Raw genomic sequence first — 24,719 nt, forward strand, 5'->3', positions numbered from 1 at the left:
TGCTTTGTTAGTTCCTTAGTGCACATACCATATCTTTATGTTCCCAAAGATGGCAATGTGACATTGCCGAAATATAGAAGTGATTCATTAAAGTTATCTTTAATTAATTTACTTTATATGCGTTGTCCTGCATTCCTATTACTTTTAAAAAAATCACAGCACTCCGGTTTCAGAACAAGCACTTACACACTGCAATACGAACTTGCGAAGAAAGTATTCAGTATTAATAGATTTGAGAACCGGATACAGGCTACCTTGATCTTTAATTTCAGTGGAAAAATTTTCTTTATACTTCCTTGCTGATTGGTCCCTGACATTTGCAACACAGATGTTATTTCGTTAAGTTTTGAGAACACGCAGCCCATTGTAGGCTTGTAGGCAATTTTTATGATCAGTCATAAACGGCGGTATTCTCTTTCCCGATTGTTGAAAGATTTCGATGTGTGAAAAGTAATGATAATTCATGAATATTTCCACATTTAAAAATATGCCGCTTGGTCACTTACATTTGCTACACAGATGTCATTTCCTTCAGTTTTGAGAACAGAGTTATAATCTCTGTTCTCAAACTGTCTGATGGGTGACAGAGATTATAACTCTGAACAGAGTTATAATCTCTGTCACCCATTGTTATAATCTGCTTGCAGGCAATTTTTATGACCCGTCATAAACAGCGGTATTCCCTTTCCCAAATGTTGAAAGGTTTTGATGTGTGAAAATTAACGATACACTGATGTTATTAGGCGTTCTGGGTCTGAGCTTTTCGACATATTCACGAACATTATTCTCCTCAGAATATTTCTACTATAAAATATTTATTCATGAAAAATGTTTAGAAAACTAAAATGACAAATTCCAGAACTTCTCGTGGAACACTAGTGTTCTGCAGAACACAGTTTGAGAAAGCAATGTGCTTTTTAGTCGCTACAGCTCAGAAAGATTATTTTTAAGAGTCAGACATTGCTATGAAGAATTCTTCTAACCTGAACAAGTATGGTTGCATTAATTTGACAAAAATTTGGGAGACTGTTTATTATTATTATTAGTAGTATGTAACACCTCCAGGGAGTCCAAAGACTCATCGGTGGAGGGCACCTACTCTACAACTCTCCGTCTCCACCAATCCACCAACCGCAACTACACCATCTACCACCTATATCCACCACTATATTCACAGACAATCGCAAACATCCATGCCCACAGCAGGATTCGAATCCTCAGCCTTTTGGCTGGAGAGCTGGTATGCTAACTACTTGGCCAACCAGGCCAGCCTTGAGATCAACTCCTACATAACTGTAATGCTGCTTCTTTTTTAACAGAAGAACTTTAGATCTTTTGTCTGTTACAGTTTGAATTGTTTCACTTATGAATGAAATATAAGCTATTTAATAAAAATCTTTTTTATGAAATAGTTCATTCGATGTTGTTATTACCATTAAAATAAGTTATGAATAATTCTTCCAATATTTTGTCTCAGTTACAGAGACAACGTCAGTGAGTAAAATATGAGACATAACACGCATACACAAAGGCAGCACAAAACTAAGTGAAACATGTGGATGAAAGACTAGAGTCCTAACTAGGTGCTGGCAACCTCTTTGGACACTTGTCAGTAGCCTAGGATGTAAATTGAGATCATCTCGTATTGACGTTTCCCATATTTTGGGAAGTTTTATGCAACCATATTTATTCAAATTAGCTGATTTTTAAGAGCATGCAGCAAATTCTTAAAACAGTCTTTCTGTTCTAAATTTACTTCGATGGAACATGATGGTCTTTTTCCAATTGATTCTGTGATCTGTATTCAAAGCGTGGCCTGCAAGGTCAGATTGACTATAGTCATGACTGCAGATGTATTTTTTATGTTCTTCATGTGTGTGTGTCCATAATAGGCCAACTTGCAGGAACAAGGAACTATGTACACCTAGAACTGAGAGAGGAGGGAGTTTGTGCCTAGTGGAGTGGATAAGCGTAGCAAGTTTTAAATGGGACTTGAAAGTGGTGCAAAGATTATATTTCTTTAAAATTCTGGCCTCTTTTTTATGTGCCTCAGACATAGTGGATGGTGATAGCATTACTTAAATCTTTCTGAAGAGACAGTTGTAATGAGGGGGAATTGATTGTTTTTTTTGATAGTAGGAACTGTACCTATTAGCTAAAAAAAACAGGTGGGTGTATGTGGTTGAGTTCTACTGCAAAAGAAGTCTCATTGGAACAGAAGTTATAGGTTCTGTGGGTTATTTTTTATGACAACATATTGTTGAGGTGGGATAATGGGAAAATTTGTGAATGTATCCATCTGCCTATATGAGTGGGTTTCCTGTATACTGAAAAGGACAGGTAACCATGTGTCTAGAAAAGCTAGAGTATAATTAGTTTAATTTTCCATTGTAAATTGGATTCTGGAGTGAAGGCTATTGAGGTGACAGAGAAAAGTGTCTAATGTGTCTGGGCTATGAGACCAGATAGAAAGTTTGAGAGGAGCTGAGTCAAGGGCTTGACTCAAAGTCTTCAAAATTTTTCAAAATCTTTCATTAAAAAATGGCAGCGGGTGAGAGAGGAAGCTGCACAGAGGTGTACCCTCTATTTCTTTATAAATTTTGTTCTTCCAAGAGAAATAACCAGGATGAATAGCAAAGGAAAATAGATCAATGATATCAAGAGGAAAAACTTTTATTTAAAAGCAATAAGGTGTCATTTAAGGAAATGTTAGTGAACAATGAGGTGATGTCAAAGTGTTAAAATTGTTCTACATTTCTGTTTCCCTGCTTTGTCTTTATTGTACTTTACTTAAAACTTCATGAATTTGGTTGTAAATGGTCAAATGCTGCCGTTTTTTTAAATTTCTACTGGATCCAATGTTCTCACACTCTATAGACTAACAAATTTATTTGTTTTGTGACTGCATCAGTTAGACTATATAATGAGTGCGAGATTATAAGATTTTAAACTAAAGACAAAGCAGATATTGCATTCCTGTTTACGTTAATCTTTACCTTTAATTAATCGTTTAATTACTTATTGTCACGTAAACTTTATCTTAGGGTTGAAATTTTCACGATAGTGCATTGACAGAATCAGTCCAATGTGTTGTTCACAAACCATTTAATTAAATCAAAAAGGAATATTTACAGTTTGGTTCACATTAACATATATGCAATTCCATTACAAAAATGTTGGAAGTTTTTTCACTTGGTTAGGTTATAAATTATATATTTTTAGTTTAATCTTTTATCCAAGTGTAAGCAAACAAAGTTTGCACCTGAAGTATCTTCAGGACTGGAGCAACTCATGGTAAAGGTGGCTTCACTTGCTTGCAAGGAGATAGATTGATAGGAGAGAGAGGCCATACGATGGTAGTTTGTTCAGGAGGCCTAGATGCCAGACACAGTCGAATAACTTTGGAATATCAAGAGCAACAACATGGGTTTCTCCTCCAAATTTTTTCATTACCTGTGTCCAAAGGTTGATGAGATTAGCAAGGAATATCAGCTGTAGAGTGAGAATGGTGGGATTCATATTGGTGTTTGCTAAGTAATTGATGAGTCTCCACATAGCGAAGAAGGCTGGTTGTTGATGACTTTCTCCTTCACTTTTGAAAGTACTGAAGTGGGAGCAATGGGACAGTAGTCAGATTGGGTTGACTTTATAATTTTTTATTTTATTGTTATTATTATTATATTTTATTTAAAAAGAGGGATACCCTCTTTTTAAATACAGTCTGAATGAAGGCCTGCTTCCATGCTGTTGGGTAGATGCCAGTTGAATATGATAGCTTATATAGACAATACAGGATGGGTGTTAATTCTAGGGCACAAGTTTTCAGCACAACTGGAGAAATACCATTCTGGACCAGGAGCTTTATTAGTATTGAGATCAATCAGGATTTTCCTGCTGTCCTGCTAGTGAAAGTTCAGAAGAGGCATGCCTGGACAGTTTGTAGTAGTGGAGGAGGTGATTTGCCTTGGTTGTCCAAGCAAGTGTTGGAAGTAAAACCGGATTCCAAGAGGTCCACCTTTTCTTTGTGTGTGTGTGGGGGGGGGGGTTACGCCATCAAGATACGAGAGAGAAGCAGGAACAAGGAAGGGCTTAAGTTATGCCCAACAGTAAGGGACTAGATGGCTTCAGTGCCAGTTGAGAAGGAAACAAATTTATTGCATTTCATTCTTATGAAGTCTGCTTTGAAATTGCTGATAACTTTTTTATACTTGTTTCAGGTTGTTATGTAAGCTGGAGTTTTTAATTTAAGCCATTGAATATATGCTTCATTTTTATCATAGACTGCAGAAAAATCAAGATTTGGATATGGGTCAGGGGTTTGCAGTGAAGTGGGGAATGAAGGCTCTTATTTCAGTTATTAGTTCAGTGTAGTTGCTTGGATCAGGCAAGTGGAAACAGTACTCTGATTGTGGAAAAGAGGCATAAAATTCTGCAGGTCATCCCATTTGGCAAAGTTGTAGTGCCATAGGATACGAGACTGAGATTGGCTTGGAGAAGGACAAACTGAAGAGAAGGAGACTTGAATAAGAAATGTGATCAGGGAGAGCTAGTTGAGAAAAGGTCCAGAGTGTTGGAAGAATGATGAGAATTGTCTAGTATTCTGGTTAGTAGGTTAACTATTTGTGGTAGATCAACTGATGGCAAATGATTCAGCTTCCCTTCTAGCTTGATCTGAAGTAGGAGAGCCAGGTTTATATTATATCTCACAATTTGGGTAATTAGTTTGTATGAAATGGTTTTTAGTGATAAGTACTCAAAAAAGGGCAGCATGGCTGTCAGCGTTAAGAGAGCAGTAAAGGCAACAAATGAAGGCTATAAAGTGGGCTACATTTTTGGAAATCTTGTACCAAAATCCAGGTTCATTTTTATTATTATTATTTCCTCAGGAATCTCCATGGAGTCAAAGGCTTGTCATGGGTTGTTATTCAGACAATATCTATCATACTTCCCCTTGAACTGATTCACCAACAAAGCACTCACAAATGCCTCTGGCAACCTGTTTCATCACCATCCAGGCAAAAAATCTAGTCCTCACACCTTTGCTAATCACATTTTTACACAGTTTAGAAGAAGTGATATCTTGTCACATCCCCTCTTGTTCGTTAAATGGAAAAGTCTTCTCTCTCTCTCTCAATCCTATTAAACCCATTTAATAACATGTATGTTTTTATCATATCCCGTCTTTTCTGCCTATCAGTGAGCTTTTATAACTCATAAATCTTCAGTCTGTACTCATAGGAGGTATTCCACATACCTGTCACAATCTTGATTGCTCACCTCTGGATTTTCTCTGCCATTTCCTCATACCAAGGGATCCAGGCTACCAGATCTGTGCACAGTAATCTGAATATCACTTTATTAAAATCTTTTAAAGAGGAATAATAACCTCCCTGTCCATGCTTGGTAGTGTATTCTTCAACATCTAAATAATCTGACAAGCTATTTTGAGCATCTTTAGTATGTTCACCCTACCCCCACCTCACCTTCGTCAATAATTTGATTTACCTATCCATAATCACTCCCAAATTCCTGACCTTATTAATTACCTGCAGTCCATTTCCATCAATGTAATATAGATCTAGTGATCTCTCCTCATCAATGCATCACCTTATACTTCCAGTCTACTTAAGTCATTGTATTGAAACTCTGTATCATTCATTGACTATTGCTCATCCTAGTTTTGCATTATCAACAAACTGGGTATTTCCCCTTAAATAATTATTTATATCATTTTCTCCATCTTTAAATCCCCCATATACTACTCTCTGTTTATAAAAATTTAACAGATTGCTAAGACTATTCTCCATAAAACTATGCTATCCTTCCATAGAATATCATATTCCTGTCCACCCATTCCTGAATTCTGCCTTTTACCAACTTCTCCAACAATACAAATGGGTGTTATAGGATGTCACCTGAAGAAACTTTTTTCATTATATAAAAGATAAAGAGAGCATCCATGGAAATTAAGTGTGTTTGTGGTTAAAGGGATAAGAGCTATATTTTTCTCTCAAAAGCAGTGAGTGGAATAGTTTGCCTTTTGAAGTAGTGAATGCATCTAGTGCTAATGAATTTAAGGGAAGGTATGACAGCTGGGTGATGTATAGCCTTCCACGGTGAGTCCTTCACTCCCTGGAGGTCTCAGATAAATAATATCTTAACCACTAATTCTAAAATCCTGATTGGTCTTAATTTGCTCTCTCTCCCCCTCCCTTCCTCGCCACCGATTTCACGCAATTGAACTGTTTGTACCTTCCCAGAGCTGTAACTTAAACAGTTTTGCCGGATAAGTTGCCAGACCAATACCAATCTTTTGGCCATGAACCTCATTCATCACAACCATCTACACCAATGCAGTAACAACTTTCATTCTTTGTTTCTTGTAAATATTAACCTAAAATTTTGTTTTTATTTCTGAAAATAGAAATTTTAATGTCTGGAGCTGACAAGATCCAAGCAGTTCAGATGGTTCTTTATATTAATTAATATCTCTAACAAGATTGTTAAATGTCTCACTTCAGTGGGCTAAGATGCTGGTTCAGATAAAGTCCTTTAAACTCCCCCTTCCTCAATCAGTTACTTAGGCACATACTTATCTCAAGGTCTTACTATTTTTTGAATTGTTCTTTTTTTTTTTTTTTTTTTAGATCAAGCATATGACACTCAAATTCCTGATCCACACTTTAATTGGGCATCCTTTGGTATAAATTTAGGTTTTGATGTTCTTGTCTAACCATTATATATTCTCAGGCTGGTATATCTGTTTATGGGATGAAAAACCCAAGTTAATAGGATTCCACCGCTTCAATTGAAAAGAGTCCATTTATTTATTCTGAGATAAAATCTATCAGCAACAAGAATCGAATTTGGCTTCTTTCTTCCAGCGAACAGGCACATCCAGCAAATTATGCTCTGGAATATCTTTCTGGTGATAAATTATTATCCCCATTGGAAGCAAGTTTATCATCCATATGTATTGTGGTATCTTGTGGTGATGATGAAGCAATTGCCAGAAGATTTAAAAGGTGAGGTACTGGTCTTATGGTAGATTTCAAGTTTGGGTATAATATCACATATTTTTTAGCATAGAACTACATATATAGAATAATTAATTATAATTATCCATATAATTAATAACTAGTTCATTCGACTGAATTTATGTATTAATTTGTTTACCAGTTTAATTTTTGTTTCTTAATCATGTTTTGTTTATTTATAAAGAGAAATGTTTTTTGGTTTTCTATAGACTGAAGTTGAAGGTGAATACCAACAACACCTGAGTTCTACTTTACTAGAACACAGTTTGAATATAGGAAGATTTCAGGAACACTTGAAGGTGAGAGAGTGAGCTTTGAAATAAATTGAAAGCTTATATAAATGGGCTGTTTAGTTATATATCATCATACACAAGGACACATGCTATTAAGGCATATCATCTTTCATTATATAAAGAACATCTCGCTGTATGCCTCTTCTGGTCTATTCTGGTGAAAGACCAGCAAATCAACAAACCAAAAGTATTCAGTTGTGCTCAAAATTCAGAATCAATCTTTTGTGCTCATCTGACATCTGCTGTACAATATGAACAGAACCTATATTCAGAATATCCCAACAGCTAATTAGTGATTAGTGACTACCAGTATGGTCACTAATTACTTGTTGGAATGCTAATTGTCATAATTACCCACCTTTGAACATACACCATGGAAAAGTTTGAAAAAAAAAGTGATTGCTTTTGATATATCCAAGGCATTTGTTTGTATCTAGAACATAAACTGTTTATCATCTACCATCTTATGGTCAACTGTCCTTTGCAAATGGATTGCCAGTATCCTCTCTAGTCACATGGTGAATGACCAGAAAGGAAATCATCCACCACAAACCATCATAATGGATGGTTTCCTTTCTTCAGATTTCTTACCACTGCCTTAGTATCCTGAGCTTTTTACTTTCACTCATACATTTGCTCTCATACCTCAGTGACCTTTCCTCTAATCTGATATCTTATTCATAATTTTATTGATGATGCTATACTCCATTCCTGTTCTTCGTTGGACAGACCTAAAATTGCTCAAATGATACCTGCTTCAAGTTTTTCCATAACTGATATCTTAAATTCTTTTATCTTCTTGCTATTTTCCAACGACAATCTTGTCAGTACTACCAACAGTTTTATCTTAGCTCTCACAAGAAATATTGCATTCAACTCTGCCTTATCTTTGATGATTCTAGCACAAACACATCGCATTCATAACCTATCCAAACAACTTGTCCTTTTCCTTTCAAGACATTACATCTCACTTTTGCAATTGCTAACACTATATTAAATCCTAGATCCATATAATCTTAGAATATAATCCTTACATTTGGAATGATATGTGACAGATCTCCCTGAAAATACTTGATGTATAGAATATGATGCTAAGGTTGTCAGCCTGGTTAAGTCATTAACATGTCCTTTCTCCAACCAGCAGGATACAGATGGAAATCCTGCTATAGGCATGGATGTTTGTGATTATGTTTAGGTGTGAAATGAATTTAATTCCTGGTGTGATACCATTTTGCTGCTTATTGGAGGCCTGAAGTGGTTTAAAAAGTACCATGTTTGATCTCTAGACAGGACCGTACTTATGCATAGGTACATAAGGCTCTAGCTGGGGTCCCCCAAAATTAGGGCTAATTTAAGGGCACAAACAATGAGGACTGGGGTCCCCGAGCACTCTAGCACCTCGGGAACAGTGTAAATACAGCCCTGTCTCTAGATAGGGTTTCTGGATTATGTAAAAAATAGCAATCTTATGGTCTTTATAGCTAGGTTTTTAGTGCTCTAGGCAAATTTTAGCTAAGAAGCATCTTTTATAGTGTAACCTATAAAAGGCAGCTACCCAATTGCCAAAGCATTCTTATGCCACTGGTAAAAAATATAAAATGAATTAATATAGAAAAAATCCTTAGCTTGCCTTTGGTATAGTCTTTTGTCAGTGAGATCACATAAAAAATAAATTAAAATTAAATTTAAAAAAAAACTCCTTATTCAAACAACCTTTCACAACATTATTGATATAGATCAGGGATTCTCAACCTATTCGCGTACCACTGGTGGTACGTGAGCCACTGTCTTACTGATACATCTAATATCTTGAATTAAATATAGTGGTACGCCACTGGAAAAGGTTGAGAACCCCTGATATAGATGATGAATAACAGTAGAGATAATGTACACCCTGTACATGTAGGTTTCTGTGAGAAGTTTTCGGTATTGAGACCACATTGTAATATAAATAAGGAGTTTATTAAAAATAAGCAATTAAAACCTGACAAGTTTTGTGCATCGTATGACTTACATCATCGGGAGTAGTACTGGTGAATGTAAATCTTACGACGCACATAAGACTTAGGTTTTGCACAACAAAAGCCTATTAACAATTAATCACACACACATTAGGTGTTTTTGATAACTTCACAACTGATAAATATAATTGAGAAACCAGAATACAAATGATAAATTCATTACTGTATGCATTTTGGAACATTGCTAGTTGTTGCTGTCACATGCTGATGAAAGCAAACCATACTTGATTTAAAATTAAGCCTTGATTTTTATTGCATTGTGTAGAGATCCCAAGCATTTGTGAGGCTTCTTTAAATTTTCTTGTGAAACAGTTATTATTAATATATGACATTTTGGTTTGTTACCAGAGTACTTGATGGCCAATAGTGGCTGTATGGAATGCCAGGCCTGATTTATGTTCTCTCTTTTTTTTTTTTTGACGTCTTTTATGTGTTTAGACATCCCGACCTTCCTGTCTGACCTGCATAACAAGTAACAAATAGCACAAGAGCAATGAATCTCATACATGCCTGGCATTTTCATGGGATGATGTGGCGGTTTTGGTGGATGTAGGAATCTTGATATTTTTGTAAATGTGAAAAAGCCACTTTTATGTTGTACTCACAGAGCTATGCAGCCACTTTGTCTGTGACATTCTTGATTCATCAAGATTCCTACATCCACCAAAACCTCCACATCACTCCCATGAAAAAAACCAGGCATCTCTGAGATCGATTGCTGTTGTAGCATTTGTTATGTAGGCCAGACAGGAAGGTCGGGAGAGATCCACATGTCTGAACATGTAAAAGACATTGAAAAAAGATGAGAACAATCAGGTCTGGTGTTCCACACAACCACTACTGGCTATCAAGTACTCTGGCAACAAACCAGAATGTCATATATTAATAATAACTGTTTCGCAAGAAAATTTAAAGAAGCCTCACAAATGTTTAGGATCCCTACACAATGCATTAAAAATCAAGGCTTAATTTTACATCAAGTATAGTCTGCTTTCGTCAAAAATTTAACTGCCAGTGACCTCGGATATAGCACGCCTGATACCACAGAATGTAATAGCAATAACTATCAACACGCATACAGTAACATATTTATCATTTGTATTATGGTTTCTCAATTATATTTAAGAGTTGTGAAGTTATCAAAAACATCTACTCTGTGTGAATTGTTAATAGGCAGGCTTTTGTTGTGTAAAACATTTATGTACCACTACTCCTGATGATGTAAGTCTTATGATGCATGAAACTTGTGGGGTTTTAATTGCTTATTTTTAATAAACTCCTTATTTATATTACAATGTGGTCTCAATACCATAAACTTCCCACAGAATGTACACCCTTGTCTTGCATCTGATTTTACATCCGTCCATCTTCATGTACTACCTCCTTTAATTTCAACTGCTCACTTACAACTGATATACAGACTTTATACACTGCTCTGTGCAATATACCATGTAATTGTAGCATTTTGAACAGTTTTTCTCTTGGCACCTTGTCATATGCTTTTTCCATATCTACAAAATTTAAATACAAGTCCTTATTATATTCCCATGATTTGTCAGCCCTTTGTCTTAAATTGAAAATCTCATACTGATCCCTGTTTGGCTTATTTTTCTTAATTTCTCTTTCACAAGTTTTCTTAGCTTCTTCTCAAGTATGCTTATATAAATCTTATATGGAACTCTCAGTAGTGAAATTTCTCTACAATTCTCTCTTCTCATCTTCTTTTGCATGTTACACAAGTGGCTTGTCACAGCCAAGCAACTTGGCTAGTTGGTAATTAATGCTCCTAAAGTGTGCCTAATCGTATCTGTAAATTATTTTGGCTGTCATCGAAACTGACCTCCCTGTTGTATTTTCTATATCCTCTCTGAAAATACTACACCCATCACATTCTATTCCTCTAACTACATCATCTGCTGTTGGCCAAGTTGCACTAAAGCATTGGTGTAGTGTAACCACAACAATGTGTCAAAAACTCTTCCATGTTATTCCTGATACTTCTAACATTTGTGTACATCCCCTTAGACTGATCAACCCATTTAATTTTGTCATATGAGAGACTGAATTCCACATTTTTTGGTCATTCTCACTTTCCTCAGGTGGTACCTGCACACACTCACCCACCCTAATAGCTTTAGCTTTCCTCATTTTGCATGATCACACTATCAATGGACAGTGCTTTCTCAAGACTCCTAACTCTGAATCCATTTAAGTTCTTCCATTTGTCAAATTCAGTTCATAGGTCTACAGGCTGCACACTATTCCTTCTGCACAACCTATGCATAGATTCATTTATAGCTTGCTTCTATCACAGCATGGTAGACTTACATTCTTTACTCTCTCACTCTTCTTTTTCACTTCTTCTAATAACTCATATCTTATCTTCTCTCATACAATATTTTCCATCTTTTATATCATTAGTGTTGGTAAAAAAATCTTTCGCTTTACTTCTTTTTTTTTTTTGCATCCTGACTAATATTATTAATTTTTGCATTAGGGAAATGACAATTACCATGCTCTAATTAAGTATTCCTCTTATCATACAATCACCATAAAAAACTTTCTCCTTCTACTTTTCTCACTTTTTGCTCTTTGTCCTATGAAAGACTCCACCATAAGTGCAGTATTTCTTTAATGAAGTTGTCTTTGATCTCTGGATCTACCACTATTGCCCTTTCAACATCACCAACTAATATTTTCCCAACACTTTTGTCAATATTCTCTGCTTCGCCTTCATGTTTTACTTTCCCCACACAACTGGCTCAAAGCATTTCCTACATGTTTGCTCATCCATATCATTTTCTTTCCAAAAATCTTACTCTCGCATGCATGCACACACACACACACATACTGGACCTAACAAAAATCTCACATATCAAAGTCTCCCAACGAAGATAGCTGCCATTTGCATTGGTGCATACCAACAATATTCACTTTAATACAAAATATAAATTTTTTTCTGGAAATCTAAATGACACAGTATGTCATGCACTCATAAAAAATAAAAAAAAATCCAACTACAAATTAAACTAATATTATTAATAAAATATAGAAAAAATTACTTATCTTTCTGCACTGCTCTAAACTGTGATCTATACACTTCTTGATTAGTTATCTCTGAGATTAATATTACTCAACTGAAATCTTCATAAATGAGCTCTTATCCACTCAAACTTTGTAACTTTTAATTGAATTTGAATTAAAGAAATACTATATTGTGCCATTCTTCTTTAATTTACAGTTCTAGGAGAACAGTGTCAGCTTATGCCAACTGTCCGTCATTGGTTCTCTGTATATTTCGAAAGCAGATTTATTCACACCAGCTGTGCCAGTCATTTCTCCCCCCCCCCTCCCCTTAAGCTGACTAACGATACACACTAATGTTCTTTGCTTGCGTCCTTCCCCATTTCATAATTGGCAGCAGCGAATTATAAAGCTGTCCTACTTTGGCCAAACAGGCAGGACAGCTAATATCAGAATTTCAGAACACAAGGACTACATCCAGTTTCACCAATACAGCCACTCTGGTCTTGCAGACCATTCACTGGGTCCAGACCATGCGCTGGATACCCGCCATAGAATACGGTGGAAGAAAGCCATGATAATACACCGTAGTAAATTCAAATATGAAAGGCTTTTCATGGAATCAGCCTCAGCCCTAAGAAACAATCCAAACCTCAACAAATTTGGTTGCATGAGACTGCCCCAAATATGGGAAACCTACATCAGAAGACCTTCAGCCCAATCGCCCAAGAATACCAACATTGCCTGCTAGGGGGCACCATCAGGAATTTTAGGATAAAGAATAACTTCCTGCTTCGTCTTCATTTACTGTTTGTTGTGCTTGCGTGCATGTGTCTTGTTTTTAAGTTCCTGTGAAAATGGCAATGTGACGTTGCCGAAATATTGGGAGTGTATTAAAATTTATTTTAATGTATATCCTAGTATATGTTGTAATTTCCTTAAGCTATTTAGTAAAAATGCATAACCAACGTCTAAGCCTTTCCACGAGAATTATCGAATTATAAAGTTATCTGATTGCTGAAGAGTTCAGGTTTTTTTGATTTTATGAAGATTTCAAATATGATACATTCATTTATTCTAATATAACACTACAAAATATAAACATTAAGTTTATAATTTCATATTCTTCTAGTTTCTTCTTATGTATCTCCCATTATTGTTCGCACGTGTAATTTTTATGTCATTTTGTGTTCTTTATGTCTAGTTCCTGCAAATATTTCCTTTGTGTTTTGTCATCAGTGTATGATCTCCTTTTTTTTTGTTTTATGTAATTTCCATTTTTTATATTTCTTGCAATTTTTTTTGTTCTGTTTCCATTTCCTTTCTTTCATAGATATGGAGTGAGGGAATATCAGTCTCTCTTTTTTTTTTTTTTTCCCTAAATTCACTATAGTGAACCTTGTGCTATAACAAACTGTTATAGGTTTATGTAATTTTATTCTTATGTCAACTTTGGTTATTTGCAAGAAAGAAAAAAAACTAATTATAACACAAACAAAATCTGTTCACAGGGTTTTAAAGAAAGCTTAGTAGAAGATGTCCAAAGAGCAGAAGAAAGGTAAATATTAAGAAATCTATAAATATATTAATTGCATTATAAAAATTGTAGTAAATTAAAATGAGTTTATATCAATACCAGTTACCATTAATAAAAATGCTTTAAAAAAGTAGGTTTTGAATTCCATTTAAATATTAAGGTTTTTTTTTTTTTTTTTTCAATCCTATCAAATTGCTTGTTGACTTTTGAAAAGTTTGCTAGAATAACTTTAGCCTAGAATTAAAAGTTTAGAAATTACCTGTAGTCTAAATTTCGGACCTTATTCCTATGTTAGTAAGTTGAAACCCATTGATCATCATCATTATCAAATACCTACCATGTACCCTCTTATATAATGAAAAATTTACATCATTGCTAACTTCCTATCTCAATTTTTTCTCCAAATCAGTCTGTTACCTGTCAAGACTCCAACATTATTAGATCTTATATTTCTATCTTCTAAAGCACTTTTCACTGTATCAATCCACCTATATCTTGGTCTTCCTCTGTGTCTTTTTCCTGCCAAACTGGCAGAGAACACTTGTTTTGCTAATCTTTCCTCTCCCATTCTGTTTAAGTGAGTTGCAAGTTTTACACACACACACACACACACACACACACACACACACACACACACACACGAGGATGGTCTGATAAGTTCTTGGCCTTGACTATATGGCAACACTATCAGCAAGATTTTTTTTTTCTAAGTTGGTACATCTGTCATAAGCATCCATGAAATTGCAAGCCATTCTATCAAGTAGTTTTTTATACGGCTGTCTGAAGCAAAAGTGTTGTCTGTATCCCTTGACATGGATAAAATTGAGTATCATACAGTTATAAAATTCTTTGTAAATCAAAGAAGGTTTGACACCAAAAGAAATTCATTCGAAGTTCATAAAAGTTTATGGGCACTCTTCTCCTTCATTTTCGTCAATTAAGAAATGAGCTGCCGAGTTTAAATGTGGCCATACCAGCCTTGAAGATGATTCATGTGAAGGATGTTCAAAAAAGTGTAACAACACCAGAAATTATTGATCGAGTGCACGATATGGTATTGGATGACCGGCAAGTCAAAGTTTGTTAAATTGCTGAGACTATAGGCATTTCAAAAGAACGTGTAGGATATATTTTGCATGAAGAATTGCAAATTAGAAAGCTTTGCACAAGATGTGTGCTGCACTTGCTCACAGCAGATCAAAAACTCCCTCACATGAAAATCTCTGAACAGTGCTTGGAGCATTTTAACAAGCATAAAACTGATTTTGTGTGTCCATTTATTACTATGGATGAGACTTGGATTCACCATCACACACACAGAATTAAAACAGCAGTCGAAACAGTGGGTAGAAGCCGGTCGTTTAGCACCAAAGAAGATAAAGTCGGTTCCATCAGCAGGAAAGGTCATGTCATCAGTGTTTTGGGATGCTAAAGGCATTTTGTTTATTATCTTGAAAAGGGTAAAACAATAACTGAGGAATATTATTCCGATCTTTCAACTGGACTAGACGAAAAAATTAGTGATAAAAGACCCAGTTTGCAGAAGAAAAAAATCATCTTTCTTCAGGACAATGCACCTGCCCACAAAGGTGGTTTGGCAATGGGAAAATTAAGAGATCTGCACTATGAATTGTTGGAGCATCCACCCTATTCCTCAGATTTGGCTCCCTCTGACTTCTTTCTCTTCCCCAAACTAAAACTCTTCCTTGTTGGTCAGCATTTTTCTTCAAATCAAGAGGTGATTGCAGCTGTAGAGGGTTATTTTGCAGATCTTACTGAGAATCACTACAGCAACAGGATAATGGCGCTGGAGCATTGCTGGAATAAATGTATTAGTCTTAAGGGAGATTATGAAATTATAAATTCGTTTTTTCATTTTGGCCAAGAACTTTTCAGACCATCCTTGTGGTTTGAAACATAGCACGTTATTTTACTTGCAATATTTATATATTGCAACATCTAAGAATAGCTCATGCCATTAAAACATGCTTTTTCTGCATACTATTTTTTAGCATCTTCACAATATAAAATATGGACAGTTATGCAATTCTAAAAATTCATTTAAAGAGAGGAAATGACTTTACATCTTGCATGTAATGACTTTACATGCAAGATGTTACATAATTCTATACATAGTCACCAGAGAAAAAACAGTATTGTGCAAATTTTGTGATTCAGTAATGTTGCACTAAGAGACATATTTCAACAATTAATTCTGTGATATGATCAGTATGATAAGGGTCTGTTTTATATGTGGTTTATTCTCTTCATTGAATCCATCTCAAATAGATCAGTGTAACACAGTTTCTGACTTAATGCTAGCAATGGTTACCTTCTTGTTGTGCACTCATTAGTATATACAGGGGGATCAGAATTAAAGTATCCCTTTTTAAGGCATTGTGGAGCACCACCCAGTGATCCAAATGTTGCAAAACTCTACAGGAATACATTGCGTGTCATGCAGAAGCAATATCTGAGGGGGGAAAAAAGGCAGTTCCAAAATCTGCCAGAGGGCGCTGTATGATATACCGAATGTACATATAGTAATTTTTCTCTGTGTGTGTAAGAAGGAAAAGTGACACAAGCATAAATAATATAGTTTTATTCATTTTTGTGAGATGTTCTCAAAGAACTTCCTGTATGAATTGACTAATGTGTGGAGGGGGAGACAGTCTGCATGAAAATGACCGAATCCATGCACAGTTTCTGCTGTAGTTGTGGTACAATAAAATTGTTTATCATATTTTGATACTTGGCAGTAACTGAGCAGATCACAAGACCCAACTTCCAAATATCCTCAAAGAAGAATGGTCCAATGATAAACGAAGCTGTAAACTCACATAGACAGTAACTTTGGGTGAATACAAAGGAATTTGTTAGATTGCATATGGGTTTTGCATAGCCCATTCCTGGCAATTGTGGATATTCACAGCTCTGTTCAGGTGAAAGTGAACCTCATCTCCCCACAAAATCATCCACAGCCATGCAGCATCCATATTCACTCGAGCAAGAATGATAAAGCAAATGTCAGTCAGCTTTCAAAGTCCTGTGTCAGAGTTATCTTGAATGGGTACAAATGCAGAATCTTCCATAGGATTTTTCAGACAGTTATGTAAGGTTACATCAATGTGTCTTGATACAGCATGTGCACTGGAGGAACCAGTGCTGTTATTTGTGGCCTCCTCTACAACAGCAGTAGTAACTTAATGCACTTGTGAACTGATTGGTTTAACTCTCAACGATCCCATTTCTTCAAAATAACTAATCATTTGTCACAGAGGCACATGGAGATAGTGGCCCTCATTGACATTTGTCCAGGCAATGAAATTCACACAGTGCAGCACACCATTTCAATTGTTTAGGTGATACAGCTTCATGAACAAAGCATGTTGGAGCAAGGTTAGTTCGATCGCTGTGGACAGTATTAACAACCAGAATAAAGAAAAAATCCTGTCCATCTTTTTAAATCCTCCTGTCACCTGCCGAGTTGTGTGATATGCAAATTCCATGCATTTGTTTACGATGCCCCTGGTGATGAATTTTGGAACATCCCCCCTCAGATATCGCTTCTGCATGATACACAATGTATTTCTGCAAAGTTTTGCAGCATTTGGATCACTGGATGGTACTCCACAAGGCCTTGCTTTGGAAAAACAGGTGGACCTGATAGTCCTGACAGGATCATTCTGCTAGTGGGCTTGCCTGTATGGGTCAACACTGTTTCAATAAATCTTTCACCCCATGGTCCAGAGTCAAGACCAGCCGTGCGGTGGTGCTGGTATAGCATCTAGAGTAGCCCTGGTGGGTGTTCCACTTCTGAACATAGTGATTGCTTGCCAGTCAGTGGGCATCCACATGTAGCTCCATGGTGGATGGGAAGCTCTGATGCTGAACAAAAGAAACTCCTTGAGCATGAATCCTTCATTATCAAATGTTGATCCTCTAACAAGGTCCCAACCAAGTACTTGATAATGAAGATACATCATTTGATAACAGAAATAAGAAACAAAAGACGTGATACTAGTATAAATGGGTGGACCTGAATAGCCCTGCCAGGGCTATGTTTTTGATTATCCATGCAACAGGTGAAAAGCCAATAAATTTTTCTTCCAAAGGGTTTGAGCTGTACAATCAGCCATTTGTAAGGGTGATATAGGATATGTTAATGAAATATGTTTTTATATGGAGAGAAAGGACAAGGGTGTACATCTGTGGTAGTTGAGTTTATTTGCACGTGAGAAAGTAGTGAGTGCTAGATTTTTCTATCACAAAGCTGTTAAGTGAGTGGAACAGTTTGCCTATTGAAGTGGTGAATGTACCTTGTATTAGTGAGCTGAAGAAAAGGTGTAACAACTAGTGTGGATGTATGTATTCCATACCTTAATGAATCTTTGAACAATTAGACATTATTATTAGCAGAATCTTTGGAGATTTTTGCTAATAATAATGTCTAATTAATTTGTTTAGGCAATATCGTTTTTCTTTTGAAAACAAGTTTTTTTTTTCTTTTCCCTGTTTGTTATATAAGTTTTATGCATCAGCATCATATGAATTGCAAAATATGTTGCTTACATTTCACTGTAATGATTGGTTAAAAGTAAAAGTTATATTAGAAAAATGAAGTTGATAATATCCCAAGGTTTCTGAATATTATTTGAGTTATTGTATAAATGTAAATGAATAATATTTAGAAACCTTGAGATATTATCAATTTCATTTTTCATATCAACTTCATAAAAATAAAACTTAGCCCACCCATGGTGCTAATTAATGTATTATAGGTTTACACCCTTTCATAAGTGAGAATCTTATAAATTAATGGTAAATATGCTCTAAATGTTATTTGCTAAGTATAATTCAGTTTTGAAAACCCTTTGCATATCTCTTTTCATGTAGAATATCTTTCCTAGGTCATCAAATGTAGGTTACACCTAGTTTACTCGCTTTATTTATTTATGACTGAAATAATCATTCCAAGAATGAATGTTTTCATCATTCTACTTCTAAACTATTGTTCTTTATTTTCGTATCTTTTTTTGGAAACAAATGGACCAAGGCAGTTTGTAATAAAAAAAAAAAATAAAATAAAGATGATGTAACTTGTAATAGATTTAGTTTAATCCTTTATCCCAGTGAGAGCAAACAAAGTTTGCGCCTGAAAATATCTTCAGGACTAAATATAGTGTTGTACTATCTTATCCAGTAAGTAGTGCAACACCTAGGCAACTCGTGGCAAAGGTGGAGCAAGCTACCAGGCACTTCTCTAAATCCAGAGTAATTTTCAACATGATGTAACTTGCTTTGAATTCCTTAGGTTCCTTCTTGCTGCATACAATTTATAGTTAGTTTGGTCATCATTTGATCAATAGCTGTATTAATAATGTTGTTAATTGTTTAATTTAATTAACTAAAATTAATAGCAATTTGATACCACGAAGTCACATAGTCCTATCATTTCCTCAAATTGTTCCCAAAATCTGTGTTTTCCTGAATTACACCTATTTCACCTATTCAGTCATGTCTATTGACAAGCATACTGTCTGCTTATATGACTTAAAAACCTTGCTTAAGATTTGTGTTAATGATACCATTATTCAGTTGCAAATACATATTCCCACAGCATAAATATACAAAGAATGAAAATTTCATCCTACCTAAATAAATATAAATGAACACTAGTTTATAAATTCCATACATAGGAATTAACCCAAGATGCTTTTTGTTTGTGTTGTATTTTATGGGGAATATTAACCATTTCAAATTTTTTTCTTTTATATATATAATGGATTTACTTGGCTGAGGGACATATTTGAACTAGATTAAATGATTATTTTTATTTAATAAAAGCACACAACTAGTTTTGTCTTCTTAGAAGACTTCATACAAATAAGAATACTAAAAAAAAATCAATACTATTCTCTTGCAATGTTTTTTTGTATTTCTCTTTTCATGTAATGCACCCAATGAAGTTTTCTAAGAAGACGAAACTAGTTGTGCACTTTAATTAAATAAAATATAGTGATTCTATTTTTATTTCTCGAATTCAAACATATATATATGTGTGTGTGTGTGTGTGTGTGTGTGTGTGTGTGTGTGTGTGTGTGTGTGTGCGCGCGCGCGCGCGCGCACAAACACACACAAAATATGAATAGCTTGACAAATACACTTGTCCATTCTTTCACAGCAAGTAGATTTTGCATGCCAGCAAATAGCTGTAGACTAGTCAAAATATAATTTTTTTTATATTTAATTTAAAAAAGGGAGAGAGGGGGACTGGCATACAGTACATCACTATTAATCATTTTGTGGAACTGTGTTACTGTTACTGTAACGCAGCATTTGTGTTACTGTGAAAAAAGCCATTAAAAAAAAAGACGTGCCTGGGTGAGTAAATTTTTTACATGGTGAATAGAGTTTATATATATATATTATTTACAGATCTGAAGAACAGCGGAAAAGTTGGGAAAGCTTAAAAGAAACTTATGAGACAGAAGTATATCATCTCAGGCAAATTTTATCTCAGAAACAAGAAGTTGTGGATACTCTAAAACAGGAAAAAAAGTAAGTTAATTTATATGTTCCTGTCAGTGAACTGAGCAATAGTAAAGCACTGATGTTTTCAATATCCCAGCCTCTGTATGCAAAACATCTGTGTATGTCATTTTAATTTTTCAGCCTATCATTAGATTTGGATATAAGTAATATAAATGAATTTGTAACGAGCATAACTGCAATTTTAAAGACCTTGTTCCAGGAGAAAAATCTGAATAACACTCACAGTGATTTTATAGATAATTTTACATAATTACTAGGGCTGTTTGATAAGTCTGTGCAAAGTCTAAGAGATGGTGCCACAGTACGTATTGAGGTTAGTTTTAGTTGCTGGCAACTGTTGGAGGATCACACACTAAGTTTCAGTCAGATAGATCTATTACTCTGTGTTTGGCGTTCATTTGAATCGATCAAGTACCATGATTTGTGAAAAATGGATGAGAAAGAATTTCATGTAGTGATTAAACATTACTTTTTGAAAGGCAAAATGGTTCAGGAAACCAAAGTTAAGCTTGATAAACATTATGGGGAGTCTGCACCTTCGATTAGAATGGTTTATAAGTGGTTTAGTAACTTTCGAAGTGGTCATATGAGCACAAATGACTTGAACGTTCTGAATGCCCTGTTGAGGGCACTACTCCAGAAATTAGTGAAAAAAGCCATGATATGGTGATGGATGATAGAAGAGTGAAGGTGTGTGAAATTGCTAAGGCTGTGGGCATCTGAAATGACCACATACATAATATTTTACATGAACATTTACATATGAGAAAACTATCTGCAAGATGGGTGCTGCATTTGCTCACACTGGATCTAACGTGTCAATGTGTGAACTGTTGCAAAGACAGCTTGAAGCTGTTTCAACAGAATCCAGAGGAATTTTTGCATTGTTTCATAACAGTGGATGAAACATTGATTCATCACTACCAGCCTGAGACCAAGGAACAATCAAAACAATGGGGTTGCAAGCAGGGAATCTGCACCAAAGAAAGCGAAAACCGTTCCTTCAGCAGGAAAGGTTATGGCCACCGTCATCTGGGATGCTTGTGGCATAATCTTCATAGACTTCTTGGAAAAGGGCAAAACAATTACCGGAGTGTATTATGCGTCTTTGCTGGATCGTTTAAATAATGAAATAAAGGAAAAATGACCACACTTGGTGAAAAAGAAGATTCTTTTTCATGACATAACAACACACCTGCTCGCTCTTCTGCAATTGTGACCGCAAAATTGTTCAATTTATGCTACAAAGTCCTTTTCCATCCCCCCTACTCTCCAGATTTGGCTCCCTCAGACTACTATCTGTTTCCAAACATGAAAATATGGCTGGTAGGAAAGAGATCTTCATCAAACCATGAGGTGATTGCCGAAACAACTGCCTATTTTGACAAGTTGGACAAATCATGCTATATGGATGGGATCAAAAATCTCGAACATCATTTTATTAAGTATATAGATCTCAAAGGAAACTATGTTGAAAAATAAAAAATGTTTGTCCCAAAAATAATTATGTTTTCTTCATTTTTGCACAGACTTATCGAACAACTCTCGTATTCATATCATCATTCATATTACCTCAAGAATTCCAAGGAGAAATTAACCTCAGCTATATAGAAATGTACCAGTTGTTACCAACATAAAACTGTGCACAAATTCACATGGTGAGAAGAACAAGAAAGAGAAAAGTCTGATTACTACATTGGTGTAATTGCTGTTGATAGCGATATCTTGACACTGATCAGGACACAAGAGGTTAAGAATCACCATTTAATTTTGAGCAGGAAAAAATATCATATTGAAAAGAAAAATATGTAAGAAATTTAAAAATAAATAAATAAAATAAAAGTGGAACAGCTTTCAAAATTGAACTGCAGACACAAATAATCAAACTTTGGAAGCTTCGTTGTAGACTGCGAAGGAAACATTGATTGATTCAACCAGATGTGGTGAGGTTGTCTTCAAGAAAAGAAAAATCATGAAAAATGATTTTTTTATCAAAATGTTCTAGAGAATATTGAAAACACTTAGAGGAAAGATTATTGTAAAAGAAAGCAGAAATAATAAAGATTGTGAAGTGAAACAGGTATAAGTACTTGGGGTGGAAAAAGCCATCAGACACAAGGAATGTGGAAAGGCAGGGTAAATGATATTTGACCAGAAATGCTCAAATATAGATGTACAAATGTTTCACAGTGGCTACACTGCATAATTCAGAAGGTCGAGTTCCAGATGTTTAGAGTACAGTTTTCATAGTACCTATGTATGAAAATAAAACTGAATGTATGAAAGTTATGGAGGAATTATCTTAGTGTTCTAAGAGATTTATGCAAGCATACTTGAGAAGAGGCTAAGAAAATTGTGGAAAAGAAACTTAGAAACGAATAAGCTAGATTTAGCTTGATTATTTATTCATTATCTACATGGATCTCATTTTGAAGACAGTACATCAAACCTGATATGAAAATTAGAGATATTAAACTTGGGTCTTCAGATTATGCAGATGATGTCATTATCATCAATTTCTTGATATGTACCCTCAACAGTGTTTTTTTTTTTTTTTTTAAGTATACTTACATAAATCTTATCTTCAACACTTAGGAGAGAAATTCCTCTGTAATTCTCACATTCAGCTTTATTTTCTTTTTTAAAAAATGGGAACTATGAGAGATCTACTTCAATCATCTGAAATTTGTACTTCTTACTAGGTTCTCAAATTATGCACTTAAGTGACTTCAAAATTGTAACACCTCCATATTCGAGCATCACTGGTTGAATATGGAACATCTACTCCAGCTGTGTTTCCACATTTTCAAGTTTGGGGTGGCTTTTTCTAACTCAAGTATTTGCTGTAATAATAAGTGTCTGGACGCTAATGGTAACCACTTTGAGCACCTCGTGTAATTGTAGAAGTCAAAAGTAACTTGTATTCATCCCTTGATGTCTGTATAAATTTAGTATTACAATTTTTATACAGGTTTTTCTTTTGCTGAATTGTGCATACATTTTTTTGATGGACTGTTTATGCATCAACTGAAAGAAATGTATAAGAGAGTACCCAAAATCCTCTGTTTACTACAGAAGAGAGGTGGATGTTCTCATTTTTGTCTGTGCTGTGTACTTATATATGCAAAGCTTGATATGGGTCACAAATACAGTATATTATTATTATTACGTGACACCTCCGTCCAAGGACTTATCGAGGGAAGACACCCACTCCACAAGTCTACGTCTCCATCACTCAATCCACCAACTACAGCAGACCATATCACCTACACCAATGCCATCTGCTGCCCACCACCACCACTAGTATTTTCAAAGACAATCACAAACATCATTGCCCATGGTGGGATTCTAACCCATGGCCTTTTGGCTGGAGAGAATAATACGCTAACCACATGGCCAACCAGGCCTGCAAAAAAAAGGCTTAGAAAAAGCTCCTCTAGACTTGAACTTAAGTCTGAGTTCTGACTTTGGGTGGTTTGACACTGAGGAGTGTAAACATCACTTCCACTGAGATACACAGCCTATATTAACCAAATTTCTTCTCTATTTATGTGACTACTCACAAAAGCTTGTAAACCTTTTTTTCAAGCCATCTCAGTGCCTCCAATTAGCAGGGTGGTGGTATCACACTGGACAGTGAGATTCACCTACCACCTAAAAACATAGGATATGCTTCTGCAAGGAAGAGGATCCAACTACCATCAGAGAATATTGAAAGAGCTAAAAGCGTCAAAGCTGTATAACTGAGAGGAGGAGACCTCCACATAGCTTTTAAAGGAAAGCAGAGAACTGTCCAGGGCTTCTGACCTAATGTCCAATCCTCACCTTCTCGTGGTGCACCCTCTTAGGTATCTACCTGGATACTAAACGAACGAGGATGGGTTGCCAATTTGGGATTTAGCTGACCAAATTGTATTCTTATTGGCTTAATCCAATATACAAATGATGACAACATGACAAAATTTCATGCTGGTTGGGGTGTCGCCCAGTTAAACAAGGCCCCTGTTATTTTCGCCAGGGAACCAGGGCGAACAGTGAAAAGTCAGCTATTGGAACAAATCTGAAAGCACACCCCAAATCAACATGACTATGTTATTGTTGATAGTGATGTTTTCTCCCTGGTGCAGGACACCAGAGTGTACAGAGGATTTGAAATTGGAAGCGATCACTATTTAGTCTTGAGCAGGATAAAATTGAATTTCGTATTGAAAAGAATAACATGTAAGAAAGTTTCAAAGCGAATAAAAGTTGA

The 24,719-nt window shown here is 35.4% G+C and overlaps 1 protein-coding gene across 1 annotated transcript in view; it reads left to right on the top strand.

Annotated features, from left to right (window-relative positions):
* The window catches only part of LOC150096982 (uncharacterized), a 203,773-nt gene that overhangs the window by 173,794 nt on the left and 5,260 nt on the right, over window positions 1–24,719 (top strand). Inside the window, exons 14-16 of the mRNA XM_090408360.1 lie at window positions 7,247–7,336; window positions 13,887–13,933; window positions 20,351–20,473. Of these exons, the coding sequence (XP_090264486.1) occupies window positions 7,247–7,336; window positions 13,887–13,933; window positions 20,351–20,473 (260 nt within the window). The remainder of the gene's footprint in view (window positions 1–7,246; window positions 7,337–13,886; window positions 13,934–20,350; window positions 20,474–24,719) is intronic.

Source organism: Typopeltis vanoorti, chromosome 18 (assembly GCF_054136105.1).
Source record: "Typopeltis vanoorti isolate ZY-2024b chromosome 18, IOZ_Tvanoo_1.0, whole genome shotgun sequence".
Taxonomy (NCBI): Eukaryota; Metazoa; Arthropoda; class Arachnida; order Uropygi; family Thelyphonidae; genus Typopeltis; species Typopeltis vanoorti.